This window comes from Canis aureus, chromosome 31 (assembly GCF_053574225.1).
Source record: "Canis aureus isolate CA01 chromosome 31, VMU_Caureus_v.1.0, whole genome shotgun sequence".
Lineage (NCBI taxonomy): Eukaryota > Metazoa > Chordata > Mammalia > Carnivora > Canidae > Canis > Canis aureus.
The window spans coordinates 17,138,182-17,150,622 of record NC_135641.1 but is presented as its reverse complement, the minus strand read 5'-3'; the positions used below and the strand labels follow the sequence as shown (position 1 = coordinate 17,150,622).

Sequence of the window (12,441 nt, the reverse complement as noted above, 5' to 3'; positions counted from 1 at the left end):
GTGTGCAAACGATTCCCTTGGATTAGGAAGCGTCACAGCCGAGACTGGAAAACATTCGCCAATTCACCAAGGCCTCCCCCCCCGCCACCCCCCCCCCCCCCCAGATCCCTGCGTTCTTTTGAGTCTTCCTTATATGATTTACCTTGCTCAGCTGGTTATTTTTCTATTTTCCCCTCTCTCCTTCCTCCCCGCTGCGTTCCGATGACCTCTGAATAATGCTCCCCGATTCCCCCTCATTTCCAGGATTCCCGATTACTGTACAGACCTCCTTAGTTCGCTGAGGTGCCAATTACCTGTTCCTTTACACCGTTCTCTTTCCTCTGTAGGTTTCTCCAAATGAGAAAGTGATTGCCTTTAATACAGTCTGTGAAGAGTAGGCCCCAGTTCAATCATGAAAACTATGTGATGATCATCCGTTTTCTTTAAACAAGGGTATATATACCACGAAGCTTTGACTTTATTGTCTCCGCAAACCTCCCTTCCGAACCAGGACATTAACCACCATAAATCCTTATGTCACTCCAAGCATCAAATGAAATGCAATGGTTTTTAAGATCTGAGGCATATATTATTTACATCAGCTGCCGAGTTAGTTTCTTTTAATCTCATGCAGTAGCTGAACAGATCCGAGTGGCATATGCTTTGGGTCTCTCTGTATTCCACCATTCATGCTTTCACTAAAGGTTCGGTTTTATTTCTTTTAGATTTCTGCTAGTTTTTGTTTGCCAGCATGGTAATACCTGATGTAGTTGTTATGCACAGAGCCTCTTTGGGAGTTATGTTATCGTTTCGATTGTTAAATATTACAAGAAATAACCTTGAAATACCTAGCTATTCTTTAAAAATTTTGAAGATAAAATGTGATAATGGGTATGTCTGTACTTGGCAAGAATTTTTTTCTGTAACACAGGGGATTTTATCACTTCCAAAAAGGGGTCTCTTGGACCTCTGTGCTTGGAGACTGGCCTTTATTTTGATGGAAACCTGTAGGCAACACTGGGGGAGATGCGTGCTGGAATTTCCTCAAGTGGGAGTGAGCTTTCATAAAACAAGTCCAGACATGTCTAGGCGATCAGTAGTATTTGATTTTGTTTATATTGTTGATTTCCTTTATCTAGATGTTTCAATACCCTCCTCCATTTTCTCTTCTGAACTGGCAGCTTGTTTGTGGCAGTTTGGTATGCCTCTGTACAGGTGGTATGTGTAGTCTTTTAATATTATGAATTATTATGAATCATTAGGTAGTTAACTTGTTGAATGAGTGAATTTTGTCTCCTTAGTTTTCCTTTTTAAAATGTCCATGCCTGTCTTTGCTTGATTTAATTGAGAGGAATAATATGATTACAGAGAATCTGACTTTTTAAAGCTTCTAAATTTGTATTGCTTTTCTTTATCTTCCCAGAGCATATGGACAGCATACTTATGCTTAAGTATAAAAAAATACAGTCTTCTTTTAAATATGATGCGTGAGAAGTATTGTTGAATAATATGACTAACTTTTGTACTTTGCCCTTAACTACATTATTTCCCCATTGCACTGATGATATCTTCTGCTGCCCCAGACCCTGAATTTAATATAAAAGTTGTTACTTGACTGCAATGTCCATGTGTATACTTACTAGATTTGGTAAAAGAGACTTAACTTTTTTAAATTTTGGTTAATTTTAGTAAATGCATTATCATCTGAAAATATACACATTTCTCTTGCAGATGGAAAATTTCAACAGTTTAAAATAGCCATTGTTTATTGACCAAAGAAAGAGGTTTTAATAGTATTGAGAGAGTGGAAGGAATTGTGTATTTTGGAATAAGGATTTTAATTTGGGTTAATTAGAATCATGGGAACTCATAACGTGTACTGTGGTTCATTTTGAGATACTCGGGGTTAGAAAGCACCATCTGGGTGGAAGGCAGGAGAAATCATGTATAAAATCGAAGAGCTATTAGAACATATTGGATGTTTTCTGAGTGAAACAGAAAAATCAGTTATGTAATAAAAAGAGGAAAGGAGATTGCTCTAAGACTGAGGAACTAGAATTAAATGGGGGCTTATGACAGTGTGATCCATTACCTCATAGGACATTTGCTTATTGCACTGTTATGCAGGTAATTTATGACTAGAAGGAGAGAAAATATTCTGATTTTATAGGGGACTCATGAAGGCTATATGAGGTGGGGTCCTAAGCTCAAGGGCCTACAGGGAGCAGGTAAGTAACACAAATACAGACAGCAGGCTAAGTGGGAAGGAAGTGGCCTGGAGAAGGCAGACCTGGCTACTGGGGACAGTGCCTTTCAGCACTAACTAGATAATTGTCCATGTAGGGCCATGGGCCCAATGTTGCCAGATCATCCTTTTATCAGGAGAAACCATGAATCTTGATTTTAAAATGTTGATGACTAACTCAATTTAAAAAGTGAAAGCAAAACAAAACACTGTATATTCAAAACAGACACATCTGAGGCTGCATGTGGCCTACACACTGTCTGCAGCCTCTGCTGTGAGGAGTCATTGGCTTACCTATTTAAATATTATTGGTTGATGGGAAGGAACTCTTTTATTTATTTTTGTTACATAGTAACTGAGTTATTCCTAGACTTCCTTGATATTTTAGCTAGCGCTAGAAGTGTTTTAAGGGTTCTGAGACATGAAAGTCTATATTTCGCTCTTTTTGATTCATCTGGTTGGAAAGACTAGTTTGGATGGAAAGGAGACATTTGCTAAGCCAGTGGTGTTTTTGTCTATGCATAATTATCATCGAGAGTGTTTAAGTGTAAGTGTGCCTGAGGGAAGGGGTCCGGACTAGGTGACCTTTGATGTCCATTTCATCCATGTGACTTTTAGATTTAATTAGCCAGGATGCAATGCTATTAATGTTCATAGGCCAGAGGGACCGCAGTTGGAGCTGTGCCAAGCAAAATAAAGTGAAATCTATAAAGCTGTTCTCAGTGGAAGAGCATGGGGTCAGTGTGGATTAACAGATAGGGGATGTCTGCTAGACGAGGCAAAAAGAAATCCCAAAGGTGGTATGGAGAAGTAGAGGAAGGGGTCATTTACATGTTTGCTGAGGTCACATTTTTAACTGAGGTTTTTTTTTTTTTTTCTTTTTTCTTTTTTTTTTTGCTGTTGATTCAGGTTTGAAGATCTGACTTCTCATCGCCCATTGGATTATGCCCAAGGCTTTCCTACCCAATGATCCTCTTGCAACACGCCGGGCTTCCTCTGCCTAAGCAGCCCTCATCCTCTCCTCCTATGTCAGTGGCCGCCAGGTCTACAGGAACCTTGCAACTTCCTCCACAGAAGCCTTTTGGGCAGGAGGCTTCCTTGCCTCTGGCAGGGGAAGAAGAGTTACCTAAGGGAGGGGAGCAAGACTCTGCCCTGGAGGAGCTATGTAAGCCCCTGTACTGCAAACTCTGCAATGTTACCTTGAACTCAGCGCAGCAAGCCCAAGCTCATTATCAGGTAAGGGGAGAAAAGAAAGTCCGGCCTTTAGTGAGAGAACCTTTTAGGGCTTTGCCCATTTCAGAGTCTTCTCTCCAGATATGACCAGTTGTGCCTGTAATAATCAAAATGGCTTAGTGAACAACTACATTTTAGTTTGTTTGATTAAAAGCATAATGTTCCTACATTAAAAGAAAGCATCACTTTTCTTAGAATGGGATCTCAACCTAATTGTGTGGCTTTTGATAGTTTCCTAGTCATTGTAGGCTAGTGTACATCATCTATGCTTGTGTACAAACCTGTGATTCTAAAGTGAATAGGTATTTGAAACATGATGTACCAAACTCAATTCAGTGTCAAACTGTTTAGGAGACTTAGCCTTTTAAATATTCTCCTCCAGCTAATACAGTTTGCATCAATTCAAGGTAATCTGTCTATGAATGTTATGCTTTTTCTTTTTCTTTTTTTTTTAAGATTTTATTTATTCATGAGAGGCAAAGAAAGAGAGGCAGAGACATAGAGGGAGAAGTAGGCTCCATGCAGGGAGCCCAGTGAGGGACTCGAACCCACAGCCCTGGGATCACGACCTTAGCCAAAGGCAGACGTCTGCTCAACCACTGAGCCACTCAGGTGTCCCTGTTATGCTTTTTATATTTGGCCTCTGACTCTTCTTATGTCACTGCTAAGGAAAACAGGTATTTTTCTGTGGTTGGAATAAAATGACATTGGAATATTGAACCTTACCTCATAAGGAAGCGTACTCTGAACTGATCATCATTTCTAAGACTTAAAGCTTTCACCTCCATGTAGAATGTCTAGTGGGAAGGACAGTTTTACAGGGTGCAATTACCTAAGAACAAATAGAAAGCTAACCTTTGGCTAGAGAGAGTACAGTATTTCTTTTTATTTTAGATTGCTATCCATATGCAATTATATAATTTCCTTTTTTAGAGAAAGGAGACCCGAGAAGCAATTGAGGTCAAATGCCACTGAATGAAAGGATGTCTTCTGGGTCAGCCTTGTTTTGACTATTTATTTTCTGCACAAGTAGCTGCAATAATAAGACATGGTAGAAAGAAGACTTACACAGCTATTTCTTCTATCGTGCCATTCTGTCTCTAACTTAAAGTTTTTATTGACTCTAGGTGTAAATCTTTTTGTTTTGTTTTGATCCTAAAGACTGATGATTGTGTCACTTTGTGATTGTACCTCAGAAATATTTTGATGGTGTATTGTTTTCCCTGGGATTTAGGGGAAGATAAAATATGTTGCTTCCCTGGAGTTCTCTTTGTTTGGGTTTGTTTTGCCCTCAGGTGTAGGGAGTTGAGTTAATTATATCTCCGATCTTGGCACGTGTCCTCAGCGGTACATAAAGGCATCTTCTGGTTTTATTTTTACGCAACCCCCCCCCCCTTCTTCAATCCTACTCTTGTTTCCTCTGTGTACCACTCTCCAAACCACAGTGGTTGGATACAGGGTCTTCCTTTGCCTATCTTACTGTTTGAGGGGTGTTGGTTAGGATAGTGCTTCTCAAACCCAAGACACAGTGCTAGCTTTCCTCTTCATCTATTCCTGTGGATATTCAGTTTTATAGCCTAAGATTCACTTTGAAAAATCATGCTTGAGTTCTAAAGTTTTTATTTTTAGGTATGTAAAGCCCCTGGTAAGTCATTAACTTGAGAAAACCCACCTGTGTGCCCTCTAAAGAAGAATTGTTTACTTTTATGAGGTAAACCTCTTGGGAAATGTGTAATTTTAATATGTGTGTATGGATTATACCTGTATCTCCTGCCTGTTTGTTTCTCCTAATATCACTTTGTGTCTCTATAAAAGGCAGTGATGGCTGCTTTTGGTTATGCATAGAGAGGATTCAGTTTGAGCAGGCTCATTGGATTATAAGGTTTAAATTAGATAAGAAACAATCTGCATTTATATGGATTTTTTCTTTGATTCTACATTTGTGTGTGTGCGCGCGCTCTGAACTTTTTAGTTAATAGGGTTAGTAATTATACTTAATTTCAGCTCTGTCCATAATGTGGTAAATATATCAATTAGAAAATATGGGAATAGGGAAGTGAAATTTGGGTAAGTGTCTCAATAATCAAGAATTTTTAAGTGGAAGAGTTGGAGAAGGAGGACAGTCTGTTGTAGTGGATAATTTAAGCAGCCTAGAACTAGGGTAAAGATGAAGAAGCTAGTGGGTATTAAGAAAGTAGAACCTAATGGAAAATTAAAAGTTTGGGTTTTTCTAAGAGTTTATTTTTAAGAGCTTAGGAGCAAAGATTTGAATGAAGAAGGTTTGGGGATTTTTTTTTTAATTTTTTTATTTATTTATGATAGTCACAGAGAGAGAAGAGAGAGAGGCAGAGACATAGAGGGAGAAGCAGGCTCCATGCACTGGGAGCCCGACGTGGGATTCGATCCCGGGTCTCCAGGATCGCACCCTGGGCCAAAGGCAGGCGCCAAACCGCTGCGCCACTCAGGGATCCCGGATTTTTTTGTTTTTGTTTTTCTTTACAGAGAAACAAGTCAAAGCAGTTAGTGTATGAAAGTGTGGAGCAATTTCATTAGGATAGTACAGGAGAAAGTTAACTTTAGAAGTGAAATCTGGATTTCAACAAGAAAGATATGGTCAAGATGAGGGAGTGTGGATCAAAGAGTAGATCAGAATAATAAACAATCAGAGCATGAACATAACTTAGAGGTGGGTGAAACCACCATAGAAGGGAAACATAAAAATGTCAGCCTGAAAGTTGCATCAAACGCCATATACATGGTACATAAGTAGGCAGTGATTTAAAAAGGCTATTGAAGACAAGGGTAGGACCATCGAGTAAGGCTTACCAAGGCCCGGGAATAGGCAGATTGGCAGTGATTGTAAGTAGACTACTACAACAAAGTGGTAGATGAGATGATGGAAAGTTTTATTTCTGAAAACCTGCTTTATAATTTTTAATACAGAGTGGTACCAAGACCGCAAATTCACTATTTCAGTTATGTGTGGGATAAAAGGGGTCAGTGGTAGCCTGTTTGTAAGCTAGAAACACATTTGTGTGAAGTGATAAATCACTGTGATTACATTACTCCAAATGGTTGAGTCAGTTGATGCCATTGTTGAAATTGCAAAGTATCAGATTGCCCAGGGTATTGTAAACAATCTTCAGTCTGGTGTGAACAGTGTTATATTAGAGTCTAACTGTATCATATTCCAGAAATCCAGGACATGTAATGGGAGCTGCTCAATCAATACTTCCCTTTAAACTCACTACTTCTTTCCCTGACATCCCGCTAACATTCCTAAGTTGGGGCTGTTGTAGCAATGATCTTTGTGTATCTGTGGTTGCCACAGATTTGCTTTTATTCCCAGGACTTTTTAACCTAGTCATTCTGCTTCAAAATACCCTGAATTGTTGTTTTAGTTTAGTAAGATTACCTATTTTTACAGTCTCAGAATTATGACTTTAGTTATATATTAATTTAAAATAAAATCTTTGGAAGAGAAAACATGTCTTCATTTTATTAAAATCTATCTGCTGCCTGCAGGTTACGTAGGGCAAGCCTGGCATGGAGTAACACAACACTGTCTTAGCAGCAAACATGCCCAGAGGAAGAACTACTTCAGATGGAAGGTCATTAACCCAAATAAAACAAGCAAAAAACAAAACTGGATGAATTTTACATGTCCATTTAAAAAATGGTCTGAGTTCATCATGCAGAGAATGCAATTGATATTATCCCAAAATTTAGAATACTGATTTTGGCACTCATATTTTAACAGGGGTCACTCAGGTTTGGATGACATCATCACCAACTCTAATCTCAGCTAATTTTTATGTTTTCAGAGTTCTCCCACCTGGTTGTTTTCCAAATGAACTTGCACTGGACTGAGAATAGTCCAAATGCACTTCACAGGGGGACAGAAGTTCTCTATGATGCTGCTGGTAGCTGCACCTTGCCAGCTCTCTCCCTCAATCCCTGTACCCCCTACCTCGTTTCTTCTTACTTCCCAGGAGTACATATCCCTTCTTCTGACAGGCTGATTCCTCACCCTAACTCTGGATTTCATCACCTGTCATCACTTCTTTACCTTTTTTTTTTTTTTTTTTTTTTTAAAGATTTTATTTATTTATGATAGTCACACAGAGAGAGAGAGGCAGAGACACAGGCAGAGAGAGAAGCAGGCTCCATGCACCGGGAGCCCGATGTGGGATTCGATCCCGGGTCTCCAGGATCGCGCCCTGGGCCAAAGGCAGGCACCAAACCGCTGCGCCACCAGGGATCCCACTTCTTTACCTTGATCAAATTAAAAAGCTGCTCAGGTTTTTCTATGTAAATAAAAATAGCAACAGCAACCTTCCCTTTGTTTTAATCCCTCTCATTGGCAGCTTTTCTCCTCTCCTTAGGGTTCTGACAAGTATAAGTGTCCTCTCCCTATCTCTATTTCCCATTTATTCCCCTGCCCACCACTGCATTCTGGTTTTATTCCAATATTCTACTAAAATGGCCCTCTCCATGGTCACCTGTGACCTTACAGGCCAAATCTAGCTCTCACTTGACCTTTTGTAGCATTTGCCACAGGTAGCAGCTTCCTCAACACATCGAAAGGAATTGTAGCTCAAAACAATACCTGTAGAACAAAAGGTGTATAATGAAAAGCAGTAATCACCTGTGCTCCCTTCCTCTTCCATCACCATTTCTTCTCCATTCTCCTTTCCACCTCTCGTCTTGTGTTGACTCTAGTTTTACTTTGATACCATTGAGGTTGATCACATTTCTGTTTATTCCGTAATCAGGTTAAGTTTACCATGCTCTATTTGTAGGTTGATTCCAATTGTTGAAAACCAACACGCAGCTTTTACCTTACTAGAAGTAGGAGTATATTGTTCACCACAGAGTTGTCTTCTTCTCTGTTTCCAATGTCACAATCCTATGCTACTCAAGAGGGATGGATGGATGGCCCTTTCTTGAATGCCACCAACTGCTCAAAATCATCCTCTTTTCAGTTTGTTTCCTATGTATTGTAACTTAGAAATCACCTTTTGTATTTCCTTGAGTTTCTGACACTTTAAAAAAGAGGGAGAAGAATCTTATGCATTTATAAGAAAACAGCCATCAGCTTCTTAATCTTTCTTTTTATTGCTTACGATCCGCTTCATACATCTTCATTAAACCCACTGATGTCCTCTTTTAATTTGAACTAGTTGTTTTATTACTGGATCATGACTTCATGTGTAGCTTATTGTATATCCTAGGTTTAATTGCTTTTCTTCTTTTCCCTTCTTTTTCTTACATAATGTATCTTTATTATCCCTATTTCCCTCTCCAGACTCTCAGTCACACTTGCTGTTGTGTGGAATCCCTCCACCTTCCTGTTTCATTTGCAACTGGTTGCCCTCTAGGTTTGCTGCACAGCTGTCGAATTTGGATTTCTCTTTATTGCTCTCTGGCTTGGGCTACATGGTTTTCTAAACATGCATGCTTGCTTTCTCTTTTTCATTTTATTTTAAGAGAGAGTTGTGTTGTAACATACATTTACATTTACTCTTTCTTCAAGTAATGTGTGTGCGTGTGTGTGTTTTGTTGTTGTGTTTTTTTTTTTTTTTTTTTTTTTTGTAATCTGTATTGCTGATGAGAAATCTTATCCTGATTCTTATTCTTTTGTGGGTGACTTACTTTAATTTGGAGCATTGTTATTCCTTCTGGAAGCTCTTAGGCTCTCCTTTGGATCCTTGATACCTGAAATTTTACAGTGATGGATGTGTTTAGTTGTGCATCTTTTTTCATTTGTCTTGCACCAGTAGTTTCTTCAGTTTGCATATTCCTGTTTCTCTTGAGCTCTGGGAGATTTTCTTTGATACTGTTTCCTTGATGATATTCTTCTCTGGTTTTTTGTTTCAGTCTCTTTTCCTGGTAATTCTATTAGTGCTAGCCTGGACTAGCTGGATTGATTCTTTATATTGCTTCTCTCTTCTCTCTTTTATCATTTCCGTATTTCTGTGAGGTATTCTTGAATTCTAACCCTCTATTGAATTGTTTTCATTTTGACAAGTATGTCCTTAATTTTAAGAGTTTTTTAAAAAATTTTTTATCGTTCCCTTTGCTAGCATCTGTTTTATAGGCTATTAATTAAGAACATGAAATCATAGACTTTGAGGTCAGTAGCCTTCAAATTGTAGTCTTACTACTTACTAGATGTGTGACATTGGAAGAATTATTTCCTACTTCTCTGTGTCTCATGAAGAAGATGATGATGATACTAATGATACCTGCATATTAGTATATATGACATTTAGAACAGTTCGTGGTACCTGAGATGTCCTTAATACTGTTGGGTTTTCCTAGGGTGCAGTGGAGCATGGTGGTATGGTTTCTGGAATGAGAATAGCCCTGGCTCTGCTATTTACTTATAGGTTTGGGCAAGTTTATTTTATTTTATTAACTTTTAAGTGATTAACATTTAACTTACAAACCAATTCCAAAAGCAGTACAAAGAATTCCTGCATGTACCTCATCCAGATTCCCCAAATGTTAATACTTACATAACTGTCTTACGATTATCAAAATCAGGAAATTAACCCTGATATCAATAATATTATCTAATCTACAGACTACATTTCACCAATTATCTAATTTCTGGTTCCAGAATCCAATCCAGGATGAAATTTTGCATGTGGTTGGTTGTTTTGCCTCCTTTAATCTGGACAGGTTTCATTTTTCTTTGCTTTTTACAATCTTGTGATTTTTGAAGAATTGTTTTGTAGAATATCCCAATTTGGTTTTGATTGATGTTTTCTCATGATTGAATTCAGGTTATGTTTTGTTGTTGTTTGTTTGTTTTTTTTGGCAAGAAAACCACAGAAGTGATGTATTGTCTTTCCTAGTGCATCATATTAGGAAGGTTGTGAGTATTTTGTATCACTGATACTATTAACTTTGATCCCTGGTTAAGATGGTGTCTGCTAGGGTTCTTCTTTATAAAGTTACTGTTTTTCTTCTGGTGTTTAATAAGTTTTATGTGGGGAGATACTTTGAGACCATGTGAATTTTTTTTTTTTTTTACTATGTGAATATTTTATTTCTCATGGTATTTTCACTCAGTAATTTTGGCATCCAATGATGATTCTTCCCTACAGTGATTATTACTGTGGTGTTTGCCAAATGGTGATTTTTCTGTTTTGATTATTCTTTCTACATTTATTGATTGGAATTCTACTTTAAGGAAGAACTTTCTGTTTTCATTCATTCATTCATCCAGTCACCATAGATTATGGTTTCTTACTTTATTCTGGTATATAATCTATTAGAATCATTATTTATCCTGATGTTTATTTTGTTACAGATTTGAACAGTGTGAGCCCCTTCAAATTGGTGCTTGTGTCCTTTTAACATATCCCTGTAATTTTTGTTATATTTCCTTAATTGTTAAAAACAAAAGATTCAAGGATTTTCTTGTATTTTCCCCATGCCAGCCATTTCTTCAAGGAGCCAGGTTTCTTTTATTGGAAAATGGTATTTAGAAACTAAAATCCGAGTGCAGGGCATGCTTTTCACTACTGGGATGTTACTGTTTTTAGATCCTCTCAGTGACAGAACTAATAATATTTATCTACATATATACACATTTATATTTATGTGAACATATATTGAAAGCTGAGTTCTGACTGATACTTCCAATTTCAATAAAACATGACAATGTTCATTCTAACCTTCTATCTTTTATTCATGTTTCACTCCTTTCTTTGATAGTGAAAAATGTAGGCTTTTATTAACCACATTAACCACAGAACGAACACACACACACACACACACACACACACACACTCTTTCTTTCTCTCTCAGTATGTATAGTTTGGGGATTGGTAAGCTATATACCTATGAAAAACAAACCTAAGCAGGGGATAGCATTTGTGTATTGTTCTTTTTGTCTTTAGCATGATATATAGTCAAATACTATTTTACAGTTATTTATGTTACAAAGATGCTGCCTGCTAAGGTTCTTATTTTGTAAAGTTACTATTTTTCTTTTTGTGTTTAATAAGTATCATGGGGGAGATACTTTAAGACCAAATGAATAGTTTTTTTCTTCCTCTCCCCATTTAGTATGGTTTTGTGATTAATTTTTTTATATAGTTATTTGTTTGTTTATATTTATATTTCATTTTGGGTCCTTCCCAATCCTTGCAGACTTTGATTCTTTTTCTAAGTTTGTGAAGTGCTAATATAGTTCTAAAAGTCAGAACAATACAAAAATGTATACATAGAAAAGTGTCACACCCTGCAATCCCTTGTAGTTCATTCTCTTTCCTCTATTTATACATTTTTATTTTATTTTTATTTTCTGAGAGAGAGCAAGAGAGCAAGTGTGTGAGTGGGGCAGGGAGGAGCAGAGGGGAAGGGAGCGAGAGAATCTTAAGGATGCTCCATGCTCAGCACAGAGCCCGATGCTAGGATCAATCTCATGACCTGAGCTGAAATCGGGTGTCAAACACTTAACTGAGCCACCCAGGTGCCCTTTTATACATTTTTAAATGATTTTACTACCCTGTTCAGTTATTTAATGTGTTGCTATCTGGGTTTGACAGTTTTTAATGTATCTCTATTGCAGAATCAATGAACTTATTCTATCTTCTTCCTTTTTCTATTTTTTGCTGCATTATTTCCATTTTGTCATAATGTGTAATATTTGAACATAAATCTTTCACCCTCATTTCCACCGTTAATTTAGTCTTTGATTTACAGTTATATCTATGAAAATACTCACCATTAGCCCTTTTGCAGAAGTTTTCCCAATCATTTCTTGGTTGAATGAAGCTCCAAAAGATTCCTTAAGTGGAACATGCCAAGTATTGAATTCCTAGGGTTGTGTATATTTAAAATGCTTTTCTACAGTCTTGACCCTGGATATAGGGATGGTTGGCTATTCTTAAAATCCTTAGTTCACACTTTCATTAAGTTAAAAAAAATGATTCTCAACTACTGCTTTGTTTTACATATTATGGAGG

The 12,441-nt window shown here is 37.5% G+C and overlaps 1 protein-coding gene across 7 annotated transcripts in view; it reads left to right on the top strand.

The window, feature by feature from the left end:
- The window catches only part of ZMAT3 (zinc finger matrin-type 3), a 58,340-nt gene that overhangs the window by 26,617 nt on the left and 19,282 nt on the right, over positions 1–12,441 (top strand). For 6 of the 7 annotated variants that reach the window (XM_077879702.1, XM_077879703.1, XM_077879704.1 and 3 more), the window contains one exon: positions 3,134–3,460. In XM_077879702.1, coding sequence (XP_077735828.1) covers positions 3,191–3,460 — 270 coding nt within the window. In that variant the 5' untranslated portion in view covers positions 3,134–3,190. Of the gene's footprint in view, positions 1–1,059; positions 1,198–3,133; positions 3,461–12,441 lie in introns of those variants that run through there. The other variant, XM_077879705.1, reaches the window with a different exon arrangement.